At 40.5% G+C, this 24,198-nt stretch overlaps 1 protein-coding gene across 9 annotated transcripts in view; it reads left to right on the forward strand.

The window, feature by feature from the left end:
• Positions 1 to 405: 405 nt before the first annotated feature.
• The window catches only part of Oatp30B (Organic anion transporting polypeptide 30B), a 389,857-nt gene continuing 366,064 nt past the window's right edge, over positions 406 to 24,198 (forward strand). For 6 of the 9 annotated variants that reach the window (XM_070084717.1, XM_070084711.1, XM_070084718.1 and 3 more), the window contains exon 1: positions 406 to 671. Coding sequence is in view for 1 of the 9 variants with exons in the window: in XM_070084711.1 (XP_069940812.1) it covers positions 596 to 671 (76 nt within the window). In the remaining 8 variants the exon portion in view is untranslated. Of the gene's footprint in view, positions 672 to 19,829; positions 19,871 to 24,198 lie in introns of all 9 variants that reach the window. The other 3 variants (XM_070084713.1, XM_070084716.1, XM_070084714.1) reach the window with 2 other exon arrangements.

Here is a 24,198-nt window from a genome sequence, read left to right on the forward strand (position 1 = left end):
AGTTGTCCAGTTAAACCAAATAGTATAATTTTCACTGGGCTTCTTATTGCTATAGTATGTCTTGGTATATACACACAGATAGTTTACTTTAGTGTGTATTTTATGGATTAAAGTATGTGTGGTGTTAGCAACTAGGTGGATCTCTGCTTTAATGAGGCTGAGGCTGCTGCTGCTGCTGCTGTAACTTTAAGATTATTATTATTATAATCAAGGGGGAAGCACTAAACCCGTAGGATTATACAGCGCCTATGGGGGGATGGAAGGCATTCAGGCTTAATTCAGGGAACTGGAGCACAGATCCAATTCCCTAGATCAAGAGCCCCTCACCAGCGTCAAGGAGCCTTCCTTGAGGGGTATGTAACTTTAAGAGCAAGAGCGAGGAATTGGCAATACTGGTGAGAGCAGCAGCAGATCAGCTGTTTCAGTGTTGTGTCAGGCCTTGTGGAGGGAGGGTGTTGCTGCCATTTACTCCCCCTCTTGGTGTCTATTATTTTGGTTTTGATTGTGAAGTAGATCATAGACACTTGAGAGTTACCCGGGTGTTGGTGTTTGAAGGAACTCTACTACTGACGCACCATTAGGGGGTAAACTGTGCATGCAAGCATACAGGACTTTACACCAGAACACTGACCCAAGCGTCTTTGTTGACCTCCCCATATACGAATTTACAGGTAAGCTTTTAAGCCTTACCTTCATGTTGCCCACATCTCTGGAGAGTATATGGTGAGGGGCTCTTGATCTAGGGAATTGGATCTGTGCTCCGGTTCCCCTGAACTGAGCCTGAATACCTTCCATCCCCCCCAAATGCGCTGTATAGTCCTACGGGTTTAGCGCTCCCCATGATTATAATCTGGAGAATATGAAATGTGAACCTAAATGCTGTTAATTTTCCCCACATAGCCCTTTTTTTCACATTTTACTGCCTCTTTGTAACAAATGCAGACATTGAATCCCATCACTATCCTACAGACAACATAAATGTATTTTTCACCTTTACATTAATATGCTGATGTATTTTAACGTTTCAGTAAGTCGTGAATCATGCTAAGATATATAACAACGATTTGCGACTCGTAAGAATACTCGATGTTATTGACCATTAAGATAAATATAACTATATTAGTAAATCTTAACTTTATATGTTATTTTAAAGTCGCTAGAGTACCTTAATTTAAAATGTTTCTTTATTTTTCTTTACTTGTAGAGCCTTTTACCTACTGGTGCAGCTTCTGAGCCTTCAGATGTATTTATTCTACAAGGGATGGAGAGAGATCTTATCTACGTAGAAAATACTCTTACGCCAAATACCTAATATACATGGAAAAATGAACACAGATGCAGTATTATACGATCATTTATTGACTACGTTTTGCCCACACTGGGCTTTATCAAGTCACTTTATCAAGACTTGATAAAGCCCACTGTGTGGGCAAAACGCAGTCAATAAATGATTGCTTTATTCTGCATTTGCGTTTATTTTTCCATCGTGTCGGTATTTTATACCTTTTATCTCCACCTAATATACATGTTAACGCAGCATCGTTCTGGGGCGGGTAATAGAGGAGGAAATGTTTAGTTAACCCAGTGAAAAACGGAAGCACACTTAGTGTCAGCATTAAATAATGTATAGGCACAATACCGTGACTGGAACGATACACAAATAACCCCCACATAGGAGACTGAAGTTTATGACGACGTTTCGGTTAATGGTCTTAAGATGGATCGAAATGTGATGCTTGTTTCCTGTGTGCAGGTTATTTGTGTAGTGTCAACATTAGAGGTGCTTGAATTTTCAGACTTCTACCAGTAGCGACATGAAATATTTCCTGCACAAAGGTAGAAATCCTAGTGGAAACTGACTAGCTTCTAGAGGTACCTAGACAGCTGGGCTGCAGGGAGCAATAGCCTGGTAGACTTAGTGAGCATCCTTTGTTACATTCCCTAGGAGTCTCTTCCCTTCTTAGCAGTCGTGTAGTCAAAAAAACTGCCAAAACCTGTCATTACATAACCTTTAGGTCCCCGGGTGGGTTAATTGGTAATGATGACCTACATTAACCGGTTCACTTTTTGTGGTAATTTTTACCTTGTGGATCACCAGTCAACAAGGTTGTGCCTGCAGGCCGCACATCCACGTAGCAGTCACAACCTGGCACATCCTGCGCGAGCTTGTTGCGTTTCCTCTTAAATTTACCATTGTTTCTGCAATGGGACTCCGATATTGTAGTCAGTTTCTTGCTTTTTTTTAACTGGAAAATGCTTGCTTTCTCCCAGTACATAGAGCAACTTTACTGCCCAAATAACTTAGCATATTTTCTATGCATAGAGTGAGATCTCTTGGATCTCCGTTATAGTGTGTATATTACAAGTTCGCATTATAGATCAGGATGTACAGTTTACTCAAGTTTAAGGCAGGCAGAGTATATAGCAGTGTGTTATATGCATTCACAAGAATGCATATAACATAGATACTGATTTTTTTATATATTTTTGCAGGGATGTTATTTTAGACAAGATCATTTCAAAGTTTACATCAACCTAGGAACAGTCATTTCACGCCACCCTGGCTTGACCAGGTTGGGGGAAGGGGCTCTATTGTGGGGCCGCATACTCGGTGATTGGTCTAACATGTAAAGTTCTGAAGGATTCTTTATTGAAGTTCTTGATAAATTAGACACATGTGCAACTCTTGGGTATCTTTATTGAGGAAACGTTTCGCTACAGTGGCTTCATCAGTCCATACAAAGGAGAATCTTGAAGAACAGGAGGAGAATGAGGTAATCAGTCCCTCAACCTTGAGTCGATGTGATCAGTCCATCAATCTTGAATAGAATACGGCATAAATGCGGAGGAGGAGCTTATAAACCGTTGGTAGGAGAGGTGCAGCAGTCATAGGCGATGTCACATTTGTTCAATGTGGAAGTAGGTCGTTGCCAAGAATTAGGCAAGCGAAGAATTCCCAAGTATTAAGATCCCAAGAAGTTGCAGTGTCTGACAGGTTTGTAGATGAATGGTTCAGAGAACCGACATGTTGATAAATTAGACACATGTGCAACTCTTGGGTATCTTTATTGAGGAAACGTTTCGCCACACAGTGGCTTCATCAGTCCATACAAAGGAGAATCTTGAAGAACAGGAGGAGAATGAGGTAATCAGTCCCTCATGTATGCCGCATGTATCTCCGCATGTATGCCGTATTCTATTCAAGATTGATGGACTGATCACATCGACTCAAGGTTGAGGGACTGATTACCTCATTCTCCTCCTGTTCTTCAAGATTCTCCTTTGTATGGACTGATGAAGCCACTGTGTGGCGAAACGTTTCCTCAATAAAGATACCCAAGAGTTGCACATGTGTCTAATTTTCAACATGTCGGTTCTCTGAACCATTCATCTACAAACCTGTCAGACACTGCAACTTCTTGGGATCTTAATACTTGGGAATTCTTCGCTTGCCTAATTCTTGGGCACGACCTACTTCCACATTGAACAAATGTGACACCGCCTATGACTGCTGCACCTCTCCTACCAACGGTTTATAAGCTCCTTCTCCGCATTTATGCCGTATTCTATTCAAGATTGATGGACTGATCACATCGACTCAAGGTTGAGGGACTGATTACCTCATTCTCCTCCTGTTCTTCAAGATTCTCCTTTGTATGGACTGATGAAGCCACTGTGTGGCGAAACGTTTCCTCAATAAAGATACCCAAGAGTTGCACATGTGTCTAATTTATCAACCTGGAGTTTACCTGGAGAGAGTTCCGGGGGTCAACGCCCCCGCGGCCCGGTCTGAGACCAGGCCTCCTGGTGGATCAGAGCCTGATCAACCAGGCTGTTGCTGCTGGCTGCACGCAAACCAACATACGAGCCACAGCCCGGCTGATCCGGAACTGACTTTAGGTGCTTGTCCAGTGCCAGCTTGAAGACTGCCAGGGGTCTGTTGGTAATCCCCCTTATGTGTGCTGGGAGGCAGTTGAACAGTCTCGGGCCCCTGACACTTATTGTATGGTCTCTTAACGTGCTAGTGACACCCCTGCTTTTCATTGGGGGGATGGTGCATCGTCTGCCAAGTCTTTTGCTTTCGTAGTGGGTGATTTTCGTGTGCAAGTTCGGTACTAGTCCCTCTAGGATTTTCCAGGTGTATATAATCATGTATCTCTCCCTCCTGCGTTCCAGGGAATACAGGTTTAGGAACCTCAAGCGCTCCCAATAATTGAGGTGTTTTATCTCCGTTATGCGCGCCGTGAAAGTTCTCTGTACATTTTCTAGGTCGGCAATTTCACCTGCCTTGAAAGGTGCTGTTAGTGTGCAGCAATATTCCAGCCTAGATAGAACAAGTGACCTGAAGAGTGTCATCATGGGCTTGGCCTCCCTAGTTTTGAAGGTTCTCATTATCCATCCTGTCATTTTTCTAGCAGATGCGATTGATACAATGTTATGGTCCTTGAAGGTGAGATCCTCCGACATGATCACTCCCAGGTCTTTGACGTTGGTGTTTCGCTCTATTTTGTGGCCAGAATTTGTTTTGTACTCTGATGAAGATTTAATTTCCTCATGTTTACCATATCTGAGTAATTGAAATTTCTCATCGTTGAACTTCATATTGTTTTCTGCAGCCCACTGAAAGATTTGGTTGATGTCTGCCTGGAGCTTTGCAGTGTCTGCAATGGAAGACACTGTCATGCAGATTCGGGTGTCATCTGCAAAGGAAGACACGGTGCTGTGGCTGACATCCTTGTCTATGTCGGATATAAGGATGAGGAACAAGATGGGAGCGAGTACTGTGCCTTGTGGAACAGAGCTTTTCACCGTAGCTGCCTCGGACTTTACTCTGTTGACGACTACTCTCTGTGTTCTGTTAGTGAGGAAATTATAGATCCATCGACCGACTTTTCCTGTTATTCCTTTAGCACGCATTTTGTGCGCTATTACGCCATGGTCACACTTGTCGAAGGCTTTTGCAAAGTCTGTATATATTACATCTGCATTCTTTTTGTCTTCTAGTGCATTTAGGACCTTGTCGTAGTGGTCCAATAGTTGAGACAGACAGGAGCGACCTGTTCTAAACCCATGTTGCCCTGGGTTGTGTAACTGATGGGTTTCTAGATGCGTGGTGATCTTGCTTCTTAGGACCCTTTCAAAGATTTTTATGATATGGGATGTTAGTGCTATTGGTCTGTAGTTCTTTGCTGTTGCTTTACTGCCCCCTTTGTGGAGTGGGGCTATGTCTGTTGTTTTTAGTAACTGTGGGACGACCCCCGTGTCCATGCTCCCTCTCCATAGGATGGAAAAGGCTCGTGATAGGGGCTTCTTGCAGTTCTTGATGAACACAGAGTTCCATGAGTCTGGCCCTGGGGCAGAGTGCATGGGCATGTCATTTATCGCCTGTTCGAAGTCATTTGGCGTCAGGATAACATCGGATAGGCTTGTGTTAATCAAATTTTGTGGCTCTCTCATAAAAAATTCATTTTGATCTTCGACTCTCAGTCTGGTTAGCGGCTTGCTAAAAACTGAGTCATATTGGGACTTGAGTAGCTCACTCATTTCCTTGTTGTCATCTGTGTAGGACCCATCTTGTTTAAGTAGGGGCCCAATACTGGACGTTGTTCTCGATTTTGATTTGGCATAGGAGAAGAAATACTTTGGGTTTCTTTCGATTTCATTTATGGCTTTTAGTTCTTCCCGCGATTCCTGACTCCTAAAGGATTCTTTTAGCTTAAGTTCGATGCTTGCTATTTCTCTGACCAGTGTCTCCCTACGCATTTCAGATATATTGACCTCTTTTAGCCGCTCTGTTATTCTTTTCCGTCGCCTGTAAAGGGAGCGCCTGTCTCTTTCTGTTTTACATCTACTCCTCCTTTTTCTTAGAGGAATAAGCCTTGTGCATACATCGAGTGCCACCGAGTTAATCTGTTCTAGGCATAAGTTGGGGTCTGTGTTGCTTAGTATATCTTCCCAGCTTATATCGGTTAGGACTTGGTTTACTTGGTCCCACTTTATGTTTTTGTTATTGAAGTTGAATTTGGTGAATGCTCCCTCGTGACTAATCTCCTTATGTCGGTCTGGGGCTCCGCGCATACATGACTGAACCTCAATTATGTTGTGATCTGAGTATATTGTTTTTGATATGGTGATATTTCTTATCAGATCATCATTGTTAGTGAAGATGAGGTCTAGTGTATTCTCCAGTCTAGTAGGCTCTATTATTTGCTGGTTTAAATTGAATTTTGTGCAGAGATTTAAAAGCTCGCGTGAGTGTGAGTTTTCATCAGAGCTGCCTCCTGGTGTTATTACTGCAACAATATTATTTGCTATATTCCTCCATTTTAGGTGCCTTAAGTTGAAATCCCCCAGGAGCAAGATGTTGGGTGCAGGAGCTGGAAGGTTTTCCAGACAGTGGTCAATTTTTAACAGCTGTTCCTGGAATTGCTGGGATGTTGCATCCGGAGGCTTGTAGACTATCACAATGACTAGGTTTTGGTTCTCGACCTTTACTGCTAAAACTTCCACTACATCATTTGAGGCATTTAGCAGTTCTGTGCAAACAAGTGACTCTGCAATGTACAGGCCAACCCCCCCCTTTTGCCTGTTCACTCTGTCACATCTGTATAGGTTGTAACCTGGGATCCATATTTCGTTGTCCAAGTGATCCTTTATGTGGGTCTCAGTGAAAGCCGCGAACATTGCCTTTGCCTCTGCAAGCAGTCCACGGATGAAAGGTATTTTGTTGTTTGTTGCTGGCTTTAGACCCTGTATATTTGCAAAGAAGAATGTTATCGGACTGGTGGTATTGTTGGTACTGGGGGGGGATTTTTTTTCCGGCATTAGTATCTGTATCTGTTGGTTTGGAGTGGAGGCCATCGACTGTGGTTCCACTCCAGGAATGACTGGATTTGGTGTACGATTTCTGCCATTTCCTGCCAGTTTTTTTTCCTTCCTGGCACTAAAAAACCTCTCCCTCTTGAGTGGCTGTGGCTACCCAGGTTTTCCCATGGCCTGGATGTTTTGTATCTTTTTGTCCCCTTTAGATGGTATGCCTGGCAATTTAAGTTATAGCACAGTCTTTCCTGTACTGAAGAGGTACACAGTTCAGGGTGAAAAAGCTTACAGGAAGGGAGTTTGCATTTTCCTGTTGTCATATGGGCATGGCATTTCCTAGGGTGGTCATAGTTGCACGTCCCATCTGTTTTTCCAGATTTCCCATGCCAGCAGATACCGAGTGCATAGTATGTGCACAGGCTTGGTTTCCGTTTGCCTTGGGTTTCTGTGACTGTATTCCCTGTTGGTGCATGTTTCCCTGTCTTACTTCTATCCTCCCTAGCACCAACAATGGAGCTCCCACCATTTGTTTTTGGTAATATATCCTCACTATTGCTAGTGGAGTCCTCTTGTTTGCTATTTCCTGCGGTATTTCTAGTTTGCAATATTGGTTTTATCTTATCTTTGACTACACTTGTTTCCCTACTATGGCTCCTGTCCCCTATGAGGTCATTCATATGTATTCCTTCCTGTGTATAATTCCCGACTACCTGGACAAAATCTCCAGCTTCCCCATTACTGTCTCCCAGGACAGCATCTCCAGCTTCCCCATTACTGTCTCCCAGGACAGCATCTCCAGCTTCACCATTACTGTCTCCCAGGACAGCACCTCCAGCTTCACCATTACTGTCTCCCAGGACAGCACCTCCAGCTTCCCCATTACTGTCTCCCAGGACAGCACTATCAGCCCCCCATTTACTGACTACCAGGACATCATCTCCAGCCTTACAGTTTCTGACTACATGGCCAGTATCAAGGGCAGTACCATTCAGCCCGGACTTTTTATGTTCCCATCTGTTGTAGAAAGCTTCCAGGTTTTCTATGAAAGCAGCTTTGATGTTGACCTCTTTTAATACCCTTGTGATTTTAGTCCACAGATTTATCTCATTTGGGCATACCCAAAAACACTTCCCTGTTTTAATACTGCTTGTAGCTAGTTCTTGGATATCTGCACAAGGGGCGTGACACCAATTTCCACAGAAATGACAATTTATGCATGTGGAAGCCCGTTTGTTTGACTGACCACAGACTACACACAGCTTCATAATGATTTGAATGGTTGATTTACTGCAATTCTACTAGCAACCTCTTGAATATTCTATTAATAACCTGCTAGGTGGTGCACAACGAAACTGTTTGAAACCAGTCCAGGGTTCGGACCAGTCAAGGGTTCGGACCAGTCAAGGGTTCGGACCAGTCTATCTGATCTGATCAGTGGGTCACTTATTTAAACCATACTGGTCGGTGATTTGAGCTAACACATGAAGGATCTACTGGAAATTATCTACCCGAGTAATATGTGATTTGATTGATACAAAAGTATAACTTGCGTGTTGAAGAGCCGGTGACTGCTGGCACTCCTACAATGACGAACGGTCGAGCCTCCACCTTTGTTTATCAATCGCTGTATCTAGCTTCTCTATTTTTTTTTTTTTTCCGTCTCCACCACAATAAATGCTATATTATCACTATAGTTGACTGGTGCAAATTTTGGAGGAAGGGCGCTTTTTCTGTAGTAATAATTGCTTCTCGTTGTGTATATTGCGACCGCTGGTAACTACAGGTTATATGAAATTCACAGTAACGTCTGGTATTTCAAGAAAAAGAAACTAATGAAAGTCACTCCACTTCACTAAGTACCATTATAATACTGGTTAGTTGCTACTACAACACTGTATTCTGCTATTCACTGGTATCACTAGATTATATGCGAGTACACTAGCAGGCCAGGAAGATTATTAAAAACAGCTGACCTGTGTCGGTTCTCTGAACCATTCATCTACAAATTGAAGTTCTTGACTGCTTTTCTGAGATTTGTTCATCTTTTATATGCTGCAGACTTTAAATGTTTTGTGTGTTTCTGGGTATGATAAGCAAGGTGTTATATTCATCTCCAGGTCCTTTTCACTCTGATATTTGCAGCTTCTCTTCACCTTTACTGTCAGGTCAGCCTTCTCCAATTCGCATTACGTTGCATTTGTTCTGGTTGAACTCGAGTAGTCACTTTTTTTGACCACATCTGTAGTCTGTCGAGATCTCCCTGAAGTTTCACTGTTCTCGTCAGTTCTTAGTCTTCTCATTGGTGTTAAATCTGGAAGCAGTGACACGTAGAACCCACATGGAGAAATGCCTGGTGCCTGTGAATCCAACACCTTTTGCTGTGAATCCAACACCTTTTGCTGTGAGTCCACCACCTTTTTTACTGAATCCAACACCTTTTTTACTGATTGTCACGTTTATCAGTGTGCCTTAGGGTTATCTTCCTTTTTTAAGATACCTGGAAGTTCTCAATCAGATTATTTAACACACACGCCTTCATTGTAGATTATTTTTTATCCTTAGGGGTAAATTGGCTTATTACACCAATTTGGGCGTCATTTTTTTACACTTCGGCACACGCATTGCCCTCTGCATGTTACAAGGTTTCTCAGCCTGTTTTTATAGCACGTGTTAATGTTAGCACGTATTGTAACATATTGTAATTAGCTTATATATTTTGATGGAAAAAAGTTGTATGTAGGGGTTGTCTTTCTATATACCCAGAGTCGACTAATCAAACCAAACTGCTCAAAAAATATATATTTTGTAAATTTTAACTGATCATCCTGTCATAGAGGTGTGGAAAGAAAACCTAGTGTGTTGCACTACGATGGGATTGCTGGTCTTGTCTCCTGAACATGCAAGATGGCGAGTAAGTTGTGCAGACTACATTTATTCACTATACTCTATTTTCCTTACGCTTCTTTATAGTTCTTATTCCTGTAATAATTTCTTTAAAATTTAGATGGCCTGGTCCGACATTGGGCTACAACTGGCGAGGATCCCGGAATCATTTTTAAAAATTAAGATGAATATGAAGTTTTTTGTAAAAAAAAAAAATCACTAAACTTAACCACCTCTTAAAATTATCGTAATATATTGTAGCTAATCCTGCTCAGCTTATTTTAGGCAAGCCAAAATTTTATTTTTACATTGGCATGTTATCTTATTTCAGATTGATTTTCACGAATTTATTGAATTAATAAATTTATTCACTAGCAAAATGATCCTTGTTTTATAAGCCAAGTAAACAAATTTTGGTTGTAAAGTATATTTATATATGTGGGTGTGTGATCAATCACACGGTGTGTAAATGTACGATGTATCATTCTCGTATCCTTGAAAGTTAGACTAATTATATACTAATAATACCAACCGTAGTGGCAGTTATGGTCACTAAGATTTTTAACAAATATATTCATGTGGGGGCTCCTACACTGGAGGACAGGGTTAGATTCCAGCAGAGGTGTTTAAGGTTGTAACATTAACATTTTCATCTTTTGAATTATTTATAATTGCTGCTTTGTAGGTACGTATATTGAGTTCGCACGTGACATTAGAGGGTGAGCCTGCCGGGCACTCGTGTGTCACGGTGATAACGTATTTACCGTTCACCAGTCCCAACAAAACTGTGTGTATTCAAGGCTTAATAATGCTGTCAATTTCTAACTAATAATAATAATAATATAATTACAAATATCATGCTGATGTAAGAATTTTGAAGCATTACCTGGAGTTATCTTGGAACCTTTTCCGGAGATCAGCTTCCCCGGCGGCTTGGTTCCAGACCTGGTGTTCTTGATATGTGGAACGCTTCACGATTTTGCGTGTTCACATCTTAAGACACGATGTTTGTCATTGGTTCTTAATAGAGGGGGGTCGCCACCCCCTAAGGTGGCATGATAAATTTACAGGACTGGGAGGGGCGAACCCGGAGCCAAAATAATGAATGTTTTGTATTTGCTCCTTGAACATTCTTTTGAATATTTAAAAATAAATTTAAGAATGAAAACTAGTTTCTCAGTTTTCTTATTTAAATAGAAGACTTATTTTTATATTCATAATTTTATATGAGGGAAGGAGGGGGGCGTGGAGATTACCAATTGCGATACCGGACGCAACCTAAAATACGTTAAGAACCACTGCTTTGGTGTGTGGCATGGTATTTGTCCACACTTTACATTTCATGTGATTGACATCTCCGTACAAACTGAACTGCTAGATTTATATTTAGGTGACACGCTAAACTCATAGGGGTCATACAGAACCTGGGGGAATTGGAGGCAATGACGTTCGATCCAAGGAAACTGAAGATTGCGTCCAATTTTTTAGATCAAACGCTCACCAGCAGATGGTGGTTATGGTTGTACTGCTGTTAATACTCGTATAATGATGACATCTTAAATTAGTATATATACTGATGACGTGTAACATAGGTTGAACACTTGTATGAGTTCTGGCTTCATATCTTTATTACACTCAATAGATATGGAAAGGACAAATTCATAGGCACTTTGACGCAGGTGACAGCTCTTAATCCCAGAAACTGGAGCTGCTCTCACTTTCCTTGAACTTGTGTGCCTCTCATTCCCCATCGGGATCGGCCTGCTAATCTGAGGGAAATTACCAACAGATCCCTAGCTGTCCTCATTGGGGTAATAATAAATTCTTACTTTCTGATTAACCTGGCTGTTATGCTTACACATCATTGCGTGCTGCTAGCACGAACAGCCCTACCAATCAGGCCATCGATGAGGAGGGATAGAGACCGAGCGGTGGAGACGACGAAGAAACACCATTATTCCAGTCCCTTTTAAAACCACTGCACTCAAGAGGCAGGTGTACAGTAATTCACTAGTGAGTTAAGTGCACAGGAATATGTATATTTTAATTTGAGGATAGATTTGCAAGGAAACTTAGGGGTGCTTTTAATATACTTTAGTAACTAAGTGGAATGTTTTAGCACGTGAAGCTGCTTCACTATCTTTTGTAATAGTTTGTAATTAAATTTACAACTACACCTTTAAAGTGGAATCGAGTCCCGGAGTTTCCAGGTGGCAACACGAATCTCGAAGAAGCGAATAACAATAAAAAAATCATGTTTAGATATATTTTTTATGTTTTATTTTAAGAAATCCCAAGTATTTTCCTCTTAAAATATTCCTGCATACCTAAAATTGACATTAATAAGTATGAGCACATTTTGAACGAAGCCCTACGGTTAGTTATTAATTTAGTAGTCGTGCACTAACCAAAAGGGTAGTTGGCACTAAGGAAACAAGTGAATAGCAAGCTATCCGTGAAATAAATGTCAATAAAATGGTTAATCAAATCGCTGGGATTACGAGCATGCGTAATCTGGTAATTAAAAGATATTGAAATTAGCTTAGGTAAGTTCGGAAAACTTTTAAGGTTCTAATTAATTGTTATGCTGTTTTATTCCGTTGAATTTAAAGTAATTTAAGAATATAAATTGTTCTAATAAATTCCCCTCCTCAGCCCAGAGGGCTGAGGAGGGGTTGTTGAGGTCGTTCGGACATGTAAAGAGAATGGAACAAAACAGAATGACTTCGAGAGTGTATAAGTCTGTAGTGGAGGGAAGGCGGGGTAGGGGTCGGCCTAGGAAGGGTTGGAGGTAGGGGGTAAAGGAGGTTTTGTGTGCGTGGGGCTTGGACTTCCAGCAAGCATGCGTGAGCGTATTTGATAGGAGTGAATGAAGACAAATGGTTTTTAATACTTGACGTGCTGTTGGAGTGTGAGCAAAGTAACATTTATGAAGGGATTTAGGGAAACCGGCAGGTCGGACTTGAGTCCTGGAGATGGGAAGTACAGTGTCTGTACTCTGAAGGAGGGGTATTAATGTTGCAGTTTTATAACTAGTGTAAATCACCCCTCTGGCAAGACAGTGATGAAGTGAATGATGAAAGTTTTTCTTTTTCGGGCCACTCTACCTTGGTGGGAATCGGCTGATATGTTAAAAAAAAAAAATCCTTTAAATTATGTGTGGTTCAGATGTTAGTATTTGCACTGGGTTGGGAGATGGCGAAAGGCTTTGTTTAATACTAAATAAATTGTTTACATTGGTAGGTATACAAGGGCACCAAACCCACCGTAATTCCGTCGAACCATGCATTTTTTTTTTTTTGCAGTGGAAAAGAACCTATATAATGTGTTTGTTTATATATATATATATATATATATATATATATATATATATATATATATTTAAAATATACTCGCCTGCCTGCCTGCTGGTAATACACTATACAGGTTAGTGTTGTGGTGGGAGGGGAGATAATCATATTAGTAGAGGGGTACCCGTATCACTCAGGCAGACTTGAGTGCTTGCACCAGATACACTGTTAGCTTCACTTTGGTCGCCAGCTACGTTCGAAGGAGAGGAAGTTATCAAAGAAAGGAAATATACTTCACTCGAGATAAGTTCTATGAACTTTTAAGCGTAGCCTTACCCGCTTGAGTAAGTTTCCATTCCATCTTGAATAATGGAGTTTTTTTTTCTGTTTTAACGTTTCTAGGGCTACCTTTGATTTTTTAATAAATCTATTTAATTTGACTACCCTTGACCTCACCATCTCCAGTTGATGTAGTATATATAGTCACTGAAATTTAATATTTTAGTATACATAAAAGAAAACAAATATGCAAAGAGAATAATTTGTTATAGCTGACTACATAATGTTCTCTGGTGTTTGTTGAAAAACATCGTTTAAAACCAGAGTAGGCTGCTTATGTTACTAGTTAAATTATGAGTAATTTACCATACAAATGAATTTAAACGCCTGTTATATAGCATTGCTGCTTTATTAAATTAAGCACTATATATGAACATGTAAATAATTACTGTTTATCGTTTGGGAAAGCCACTTAATCTAATCCAAATACTGAGAGGATAGTCATTGTATTGGTAGCAGAAACTAATTCTAGATGTTATAATAACGACATTTTATCAATGCTTTGTGATATAAGAACTACATAGCCTTCAGTTTTTGCAGCTAGCAGTTGATATCCATCGCGCTTGTTACATTTCGTCATGAGGAAAACGATTACGGTAAGCCTTGAGCTTTCCTGTTGACTTGATAATTTTCCACGGCCGACCGAAATGTTTTTCCAGTCTTCAGTTCCAGTTTGTACGCTCGTTCAATCGTTTCAACCATGATATTGGCTCAGTTTCGTGGGCAGACAATACTGGACCTTGTATTAATGCCTATAAAATAGTGTAAAGTTCTATAAATTTAATGTTGATCTCGAGCAGCTGGTATAAGCAGTGAACTTGGCAACCTAAGATGTCATATAAACAAAGCATCACGTGATCTCGGAGGTCACCAGCAACCTAAACACCTCTACTAAGGGGTCATGGAGACGAGACTGCAGTGGCAGCTGAGCCTCAACACGCGATTAGAATAATGATGGATTAACTCCCGTTGTTTTTTAACCTGGTTCCTGCTGATAAATATTACTGCCGTAAGAGGTTACTAGTTTGCTTTTTCAAGCTCTTTCAAGCCTAGGAAGAATGTTAAATTGATTTATTGTTTGTCGATTATTTTTGGTTACACCGGTCCTTAGTAACATAGAGGACACAATGAAGTTTTTATTAATTGAAGTGTTTTTATTTTTTTAAATACTTAATGTAAATATGGACGACAGTTTAACAATGGCACTTGTGTGACATTGCTTTTGATAGCGTGCATTGTGCTTTCATAGTGCTTGGAAGACTACATGCACATTATAGAGGACTGGAAAAAATAATTTGAACTTAATATAAGAGAAATACTGCTAAAGCAATGTTAATTCTTATGTTTTGTAAAGGCAAAAATACGAAAGCATGCATCGATAAAAAATAATTTAGGGGTATATTAATTACGCGCGTCTGTTTAGGGGAAACTTTGCCCTCGGGTGGCCATTGGATCTGGAAGGCCTTCTTTTGATAGATTGAGTTCTACTCCAGCAGCTCTGAGAGTGGGTTTTTCCTGGTGACCCCACCAATTGAGCCCGGCCGATCACACGCCATGCAAGAGCTTTTCCAATTTCTTTTAAGTTTTCTACCTTTATTCCGAAAGCGCTTTTTGTATGAGAATCGCGGACCTCGAATATTAAGTGTTCTTTCCATTTTGCTTACCGCACTGTTGTTTTTCATTAGATTTACACTTTCTTCCATATCATTCACTCCAGTACATTGCTAGTGTGTCATTGCCGTGTGTAGGCTAGGGAATTGGTTTTCGTATAGAAAACCAAGTCATTGTTTTGCCTTGATGCTGGTAAGGGCCTCTTCATCTAAGGAATTGGACTTCTCTCCCTTGCTTGGATTGAATTTAAATGCCTCCTTTTCTGCAGACGCTATATGATTCCTACGAGTTCAGAACGATGTCAAGCCGGGGACGGAGTCTTGTCTCTTTCACGGATTGATGTGTGTGTTGCTGCTACCATATTTGCAGTCTCGGGGGAAGAGTATTGTATCGTTCAGTGTGTTATCGATTAAAGTTAAAAGGGGTTCCATGTGCGAGTTTGAATGGAACAAGGAAGAAATGCGAGGCTAGTGACAAGGACTCGAATATAATTTTAGTGAGCATTCATAACTATAAATGCTTCCCTGAAAACTAAAATTGGTGGCAAATGAGAGGTACAGTGTTTTTTTTCCAAGATACAAAATTGATAAGTTTCACCTTTAATGGCACTTGTGAACGATTGTAGAGTGAGGAGAGAAGGGAGCTACCAATCGTTACTGATAAGGTTTTATAGTGTCCTTAATGAAATACTCTAATAGTAACATAGTACGGACTTGTGTACATCATTTGTGTCGTCTTGTTAAAGCTTTCTGCCCCACTCTCCTGTTCGTCAGTTTGGCTCGCCTGAGATAGTAATAGCAGGGGCAAAATATACCCTATGTATATCCTCCACGAGGTGAAGGATATACGTAGAAATTTGGTTAGATTTGAGGAGGACCTGCTAAATATGGGCCAGTAGGACTGTTGCAGTTTCTCTATAATGTTTTTACTTTCTGCATGATATAATTAGGAAAAGATGTGGGACTGGAAAATAGTCTAATATAAAGTGGGAGTTGTCACCGTTGTTGTTTGCCGATGACACGGTGCTTTTGGGAGATTCTAAAGAGAAGCTGCGAAAGTTGATGGGCGGATTTGGGAGGCTATGTAAAAGGAAATAAAAAGTGAATATAGGAAAGAGCAGGGTAATGAGGGTAACAAAAAATTTAGGTAATGAAAGATTGGATATCAGATTGGAGGGGGGACTTGTCGGTAGATGGATCAATGAAAGGCGAGGTGAACCATAGAATTGACGAGGGGAAATAGATGAATGGTACATTGAAACATTTATGGAGAAAAAGAACATTATCCATGGAAGCAAAAAGGAGAGTGTGAGAGTCTAGTGGTAACAACGCTCTTGTATGGGTGTGAAGCCTGGGGTTGAGTGTTGCAGCAAGGAGGAGGGTGGAGGCAGTGGTGAAGTCGTGTCTGAGGGCAGTGTGTGGTGTGAATGTTATGCAGAGAATTCGTTGCTTGGTGATTAGGAGGTGGTGTGGAGTTACTAGAAGTATTATTCAGAGGGTTAAAGAGGAGGGTCGGATATTTATAGAGGATGGAACAAAATAGGATGACTTGGAGGGCGTATCTGTAGTGGAGGGAAGGCGAGGTACGAGTCGTCCTAGGAAAGGTTGGAGGGAGGGGTTAAAGGAGGTTTTGTATGCCAGGAGCTTATACATCCATGAAGCGTGTGTGAGCATGTTAGATAAACGGTTATTTATGACTTTTTGGGCTGTTGGAGTGAAAGCAAGGTAACATTTATGAAGGATTCAGGGAAATCGGTTAGCTGTATCTGTGTCCTGGAGATGGGAAGTATAGCAGTTGCATTCTGAAGGGGAGGGGGGATATATATGCTTGTTAAAAGAATAGTTTAGGTAAGTTTACTGCAGTTTACCCAAAAGTATTTTAAATGTATATGCATTGACAATATATAACGTATAGTTAAGTAACATTATGTATACTGGCTAGTTAAGAACGTTAGTTATTACACCCATGGTATTACCTGGAGAGGTATGTTGATATATGTCATAGTTGGCTAAATTTTGCCTTTAGACGACACTAACGTAACCCAAATAAGGCATGTCGAAAAATTTGCCTAATGAAAAACGTATGTGATAAATGTTTTGGGAGGATGGGTTGCAGTGGAGGTATGTTGCTTTTTCTAAATGTTAGATGCAGTGTGCTCGTTCTGTCAGATGTGAGGACTGCAACCTGTCTTGTAAATAGAACGAACTGAAGGTGGAATTAGGAGTGGTACAACATAATTATTAATGCATTAGTGGAGCAGGATTAGACACTGATGGTGTGGGTGTATTTTGAGGGCAGTGGTGAATATAATTGTTTGGTTACTGCAAGACTTCTTCCTGCTTCACCCTCCCTGCCCCATCCTACAAGTCTTCCATACCGAGGCCTGGTCACAGACCGGACCGCGGGGGCGTTGACCCCCCCGAAACCCTCTCCAGATATACCTTACCCACCTTGCCTTGCTAGTCATTCCACTTCCTAACCCCTCCTCACCCTACCAGTATCCTCCGCCCAACCTGTCTTCTTACGCGCCCAACCCGTCCTCTTACGCACCCCACCCTAAAAGCCCCCATATTCCACTTCCTCCTCCCCACCTTACTAGTCCTCTTTTACTTCCCCTCTCTACCCATTCTCACCCTACCAGTTCGCTCCACCCTCGCTACCAGTCTAATCCCGTTCCCCATCTACCCCCTGCCCTCCCGTGACTCATCCCGCCAGGAGGTCTGCAGAGCCAGAGAGGTGCTCTTTCTTTAAGGGTCATGTGCAGCTTCGAATATTTAAAGAGTTAAGCTTTGTGGTAAGCTGTTTATCACTGTACTCGTCCTAATTGTTGCCAGATTCTAATATTGATGTAACTTGGCAAGATGGGTGAAAGGTTGAGTGGAGGCGGCGGGTGTTGTGTGTCTAGTTATTTACACGAGTTGCAGTACGTCATTGCTCTTGGTCCCGCCTCGACTACAGTCGATTGGCTTGAATAGTTCCTTGCATTAATTGACCGATTATAACAACTCTTGAAACAGTGTATGGCGTTTACCTTTATAAATTTATCAAGTTCCTTTCACTTACTGCCCTCGGTCCCTCTGGCTTTTTCCTGGCACTTATGTCCCTGTGCATTGTCTAGTACCAGAATGAGACACTTGTGCAACATGTTGCACAAGTGTCTCATTCTTCAACTTGTCGGTTTTCTAAACCATTTACATCACATTGTGTAATGGCGTAGGTGTTACCTGTTATGCTAATGTTCCCATTGGTTCCTGTGGTCCAGAGATGTTAGGCTGCACTCATGAGTCCAGCACTTGTTAGCCGGTGGTCGCTCCTGTCCTGGTTCACAAAACTGCAAATAAGACTGAACGGATCGTCGTACGACAAAGACCTGTCGGGTGATGTTTTTTTACCCTTGGTGAGGTGTAGCGAGTTCTCTTTTTTTTATCATTTCACTTATGTATTACGTTTAGTGGGAAGTGTTAAGTCCATAGGGGTCATATAGTGTCTGGGGAAGCATTGAGCCTAGATTCAGGGAAGGGAAAGGAAGGATAGGTCCGATTCCTTGTATTATGAGCTCCTCACTGGTACCAAGGAAACTCCCTTGAATCGTTAGGTTGCATCTCACTGCAGGGTAACATAGGAGTACTTTAATTCCTAAATATGGGTTAGGTAAACTATCAACGCTGAGAGATACTAATTGTTTTGTTGGTAGTGAAGTGTGTGAACCTGATCTGTCACCTGCAGCCTGAAAATAGATGGGACCAGGCGAAGTAGACCCCTCCCCCCACACATTTCGAGTTTTCCCCTCCGACGTTTCTTAGAGAATAAGGTGTTTGTTGATATTGGCGAAGAATTCGTAGCTCCAAGGATCGGAACTACTTTCATCTTCACTGGGATCAGACCTCATTAATAGTTTAGCACTTCCTAATGAATGTAATAATTATTTTGTGATGAGGCGCGCTTCACTGCCCCCACGATGATGCAAGTCTTGTTTTTGAGAGCAGACACTTCGCGTGCTACCTACCACCACACAAGTGGGCCACCGCAGCCAAGGTGACGTTTCACAGGTGCCGCTATCTGCTTACTAGTTAAAACCAGTGACAGGTAACCAGTGTTCTACTTCCTACGATTCGTTGCTTAGTTTGTTCATTGTAAAATTTTAGTTTGTATTTGTATACGGCACTGGGTAGGTCGCATGAAACACTAGTTATACATAGTAATGCTAAGGCTTCTTGGCGCTAGTCATCAGCAGTTTACTAGCCAAGGAAATACTGCCCAAAAAGTTCTGTATTACGATAAATGCTATTAAATTATATTCAAAGCACTGTGCACACTGACTTTGTGATAGAAATTTGACATCAAATGATGATCCCATTAAAGGTTTTATTTACAAGTTTTGAAATGTAGATTTTGTAAAATAGTTTTTATAAATATAAATCATCTTTATGAATAAGTTTTATTTATATATTTCTAGTTTTCTAGTTAATTTTTAATCAAAATTCTTATTTCTGTATGAAAGCGTTTATTTTCTCTATCAAATATTTGTAATATTTAATACTCTTCAAGGGGATGGGAATGTGCCTTGATGCTGTTGAATGTTTCTTGATTCAAGGGATTGGAGTCACGCTTGATGAATCGAATCTAATTTCCTCCCATTAGTCTTCCTTGAATGAAATCTGGTTTCCCATTTTGAGCCCAATCTGGTTATGTAACTGCGAGTTAGCACTTCCTAAGGAATATAATATTCTTGATAGCAATCAGGGGCATAGATTTTCAGATAATGAGTTGAAAAAGTATTCGAAAAATTCTGAAGTAGGCTCTTAATATTCTCGTAGTAGTGAGTAATATGCCAGTGCTTAAAATATTTCATTTGGACATGCTGTATCATGTTTCGGCTACTTGCAGGCTTGCAATGAAGTCATCACCAGTCGTGTAATCGGGGAAAAGTATGTATAAGTATTTTTTAGTTTATTTTTATTTTTTTTTCATTAAAATATCTATTGTTTAATTAAGCATTGGTAGTACCGCTTTACCCAGAAAGGTCCAACAGTTACCAAGAATATTGCTTTCAATGCGGCCTTGGCTGCCTTAGTAGTAAGGTGTAATTTTTTGGCTCCTATTTTACAGTAATGTGCTCCTAATTATAGTGATATTTTTGACGGTATGTACTGTAGTTAATTTTCATACACAATGTAGCGTTACTCTACCTTTGCTGATATAATTTTTTTTTTCGTTTGATTATGGGATTTTTGTATCTATCTTGGAAAAAAAAATGTACTGAACTATAATTTTCGCATGAAGGAAAAATCATATTGGTAATACCTGGAGTCTACCTGGAGGGTATTTCGGGGATCAACGCCCCCGCGGCCCGGTCCATGACCAGGCCTCCTGGTGGATCAAGGCCTGATCAACGAGGCTGTTACTGCTGGTCGCACGTATTCCAACGTATGAACTACAGCCCCGTTGATACGGCACTGACTTTAAGTATCTGTACAGTTCCTTCTTGAAGACAACGAAGGGTCTATTGGTAATTCCCCATATGGATGGTGGGAGGCTGTTGAACAGTCTTGGGCCCCGGACACTTATTGGGTTGTCCCCTAGTGTACTAATGGCGCCCCTGTTTTTCACTGAGGGCTTGTTGCATCGCTTGATGCATCATTCCCTACGAAAGCATTTGTTTTCGTAGGGAGTGATCTCTGGTTTGCCGGCGTGGTCCCGGCCCGGGTATTTGCCAGACGGTGGTGACCCAGCTCAAATCATATAGTTTATAGTATATAAAGTTAAGTAGAATGAAAATATATGCAAATTATTTTTTATTTTCTTATATTATTTTTCATGAAACCTTCACCATCCCATAGTTATTACAAACAGTAATTTCCATGAGGAAAATTCAGTAATCATCCACCCGGGCCCACTTTTGAGTTCTGAGCATTACCAACGGAAGGTAGAACAAGCATTGTCATAGGGTAACGCGTCCTTCAACCATACCGTTGCAGGCTTGTTGCAGCTGCTCGATATCTCCATGTTCAAAGCAAGTAACCATAATAAAGGCCTTTTTATTTTAGGTTGCAACTATAATTTGTTAGCCGCCAGTAACCAAATTATATAAACAGGAGAGTAACGTCTGACATCGAGGAATACATTTCTGTTACATTAATATTTCCAAGCCATGTGATGTTCATGACGGTGCTAGGACGGTTACAAACGACGAATTATAATATAAACCATTAAGGATTAGTATCTGCATAGCATGTGTCTTGCTAATATCCTTCGAGGGAAGTGCTTTAACGCTGATGAAGGGCTACTGAGTTTGGGAAGTGAATACCTTTCAATTTCTTGGATCAGACTTAATAGTCTCGTTTTCTCCATTCCCAAGCAGTGTATGACCACTTAAGAGTTTAGTGCTCCCCTGTAATCACAATATTACCAAAATGATGGCATTTTTAGTTCTATTTTAAAAAAGTATCATCTCGTGACGGTTAGTGTAGAGACGAAAGCAGAGCAGCAGGTGGTGGCTAGTGTAGAGATAAAAGCAGAGCGGCAGGTGGTGGTGGTGGGGGCTGGTGTAGATACAAAAGGAGAACAACAACAACAGCAGCAGGTGGTGGCTAGTGTAGAGATAAAAGCAGAGCGGCAGGTGGGATGGTGGCTGGTGTAGAGACAAAAGCAGAGCGGCAGGTGGTGGTGGTGGCTGGTGTAGATACAAAAGCAAGGCGGCAAGTGGTGGTGGTGGGGGCTGGTGTAGATACAAAAGGAGAGCAGTAAGTGGCTGCGGCTGGTGGTTTGGTACAAAAGCAGAGCAGCAGGTGGCGGTCATGGCACACCAGTAGATAATCTGGTATCATAAACATAAATGTTGTAATACCAGCTGACACGACCAAGCTTATGTTGGACTTCGTGCGGCTAGCACCAACAGCCTGATTGATCAGGCCATCCATTAGGGTGCTTGGTTTGGGACCAGGCCGCAAGGGCGTTGACCCGCGGAACACTATGAAGGTAGTAAGTCACCAGGAGGGCTGGCGTATTAACCACAAGTATGAAAAGAGGCATATTGCCGAATAAGCTTATATTAGGACAGTTTTGCCGTGTAGAGCTTTGCCAAGTCATTGCTGGTTAAAGCTCTTTCCAATACAAGGAGAATACAAGTTTGTTTTGCAACTTGCCGTTGCCTTACCACATCATCTACTTGGTCCATGGCCCATATGAAATTTTACAGCATCATTTATTTGCAGTGACTTGCAAACTGCAGACGAATAGGAAAAAGACTTAAGGCAAAGCCTTGGTGGATAGTTTTCTTGAAGTGTGACTTTAACGTTGTGCAATAAGTGTCGTGTTTTGCTTCCCTAAATTTTACTGTTCAAAAACGGTGTCACAGAATAGATAGGTTTCCTTGAATTTAAAGGTTGTATAATTACATTAACAAAGATGATATATATATATATATATATATATATATATATATATATATATATATATATATATATATATATATATATATATATATATATATATATATATATATGTCGTGCCGAATAGGTAAAACTGGTCAGTTAACAAGAACTCGTTTAAAATTAAGTCCTTTCTAAAAAAAAATCGTATACATTTAAAGATATATTTTTTCACTTGTGTTAATATAAAAATTAATGATTTTGTACCAAAAGAACCTTAGGAAACTTACCTAGCCTTATTATAAAAAGCGCAATTTAATTTAGCCTAATCCAACTAAATATATTTATATAAGTTTACAATAATTTAATAATAATAAACAATGAAATATATTTTTTCGTTGGATTCAGAATGATTTTTGCGAAATTATTGCATACACAAATTTTCTCATACCCTATTCGGCAAGAACTGCGTTACTGTTTAAGCCAAAATCGCAAGTTTTACTTATTCGTTTAGTTATGGTAATGAGTCTACTAAATCTTAGACGTCGCTTAGCAATTACTGTGCTTTTGTCTACGCCCTTGCATTTTAACTTCATTACCAAGTAATACAATAATTTCAGCGGGAATCCTTGTAGAGGAGGTATATGCACAAAAGTGTGTACGTGTATAAGCTTTAATTTTAATGTGTTTCAGGGATTAATGTAATCATGGGTATGTACAGATAAGCACCTCTCGTGTGTAGTTGATAGGCTTTAAGCCTGACACACTAAAATTGGCTGCGGTTATTTATTCTGAATGAAGTATTTTCTTCTTGAATGCTTGTATATGACGGCACGACATTATATATATATATATATATATATATATATATATATATATATATATATATATATATATATATATATATATATATATATATATATATATATTATATGCAAAACAACCACTCTGAAAGAATAGAGAAATTCCAAGCGCTTTCGTGACTACTCACATTATCAAGGAACTATATGATATAGTCATGACCGACCTATAAACAAGTGTATATAAATCGGGAGAATTGAGAATAAGGACCCGTTACGAGTAGTGTGGCATAAGGGTCAGTCACTATTGGGACTCTTCACAATGTTCACAGACGACATAGATGAGGGAAATTGCGACAGTTTTACCAGTGACAGTAAAATAGGACATCAGATAATTTCTGACGTTGATGTGGTCGAAGTGGCAGCTGCAGTTCATAAAGGCACTACAAATTGTATTGAAACAAGAGTGACTTAATGTATTGGAGCATTAGTTAATAAAACGAGCATAGGGAAATATGATCAAATGAGGCCAGGGTGAGGAATTTCCAGATATTTAGGTACAATTAAGTTAGGATTTGTGGGGCATCCTAGATTGTTAGCATACTGTCTAGGTAGTATAAAGGAATACTTGTGAATTTTATGAAGGGATCCCAGGAAAAATATGTGATTCATGTTCGTCTAAACACCGTGTATCTTCAAAAACACTGCTTCCACAAATGACATTAATCTGAAGAGGTGCTTCTGCATTTGCAGTAAGGTTATGGGAGCTTTGGACGGGATTCATGAAAGTACTGAGGTGGGTCTGAGCAGAAGGAATGACACAGGGCTTCACTTAGTTTGCTTGAGATATATAAAGCATTCCACACGCGTTAAAAAGCACAGATATTACCCCACTCCACAAAGGTGGCAACAGAGAAGTTGCGAAAAACTGTAACAGTAGCCGTAACATTCAAATTCATCAATATTTTTCGAAAGGGTTTTAAGAAACAATGGGTGACATTGAAAATTGGGCTGGGCAAATGTTTTGTTAGTGGGATGGATTGTAAAGGACCTGCCTAGTATGGGCCAACAGGCCTGCTGCAGTAT

Source organism: Cherax quadricarinatus, chromosome 13, assembly GCF_038502225.1.
Source record: "Cherax quadricarinatus isolate ZL_2023a chromosome 13, ASM3850222v1, whole genome shotgun sequence".
Lineage (NCBI taxonomy): Eukaryota > Metazoa > Arthropoda > Malacostraca > Decapoda > Parastacidae > Cherax > Cherax quadricarinatus.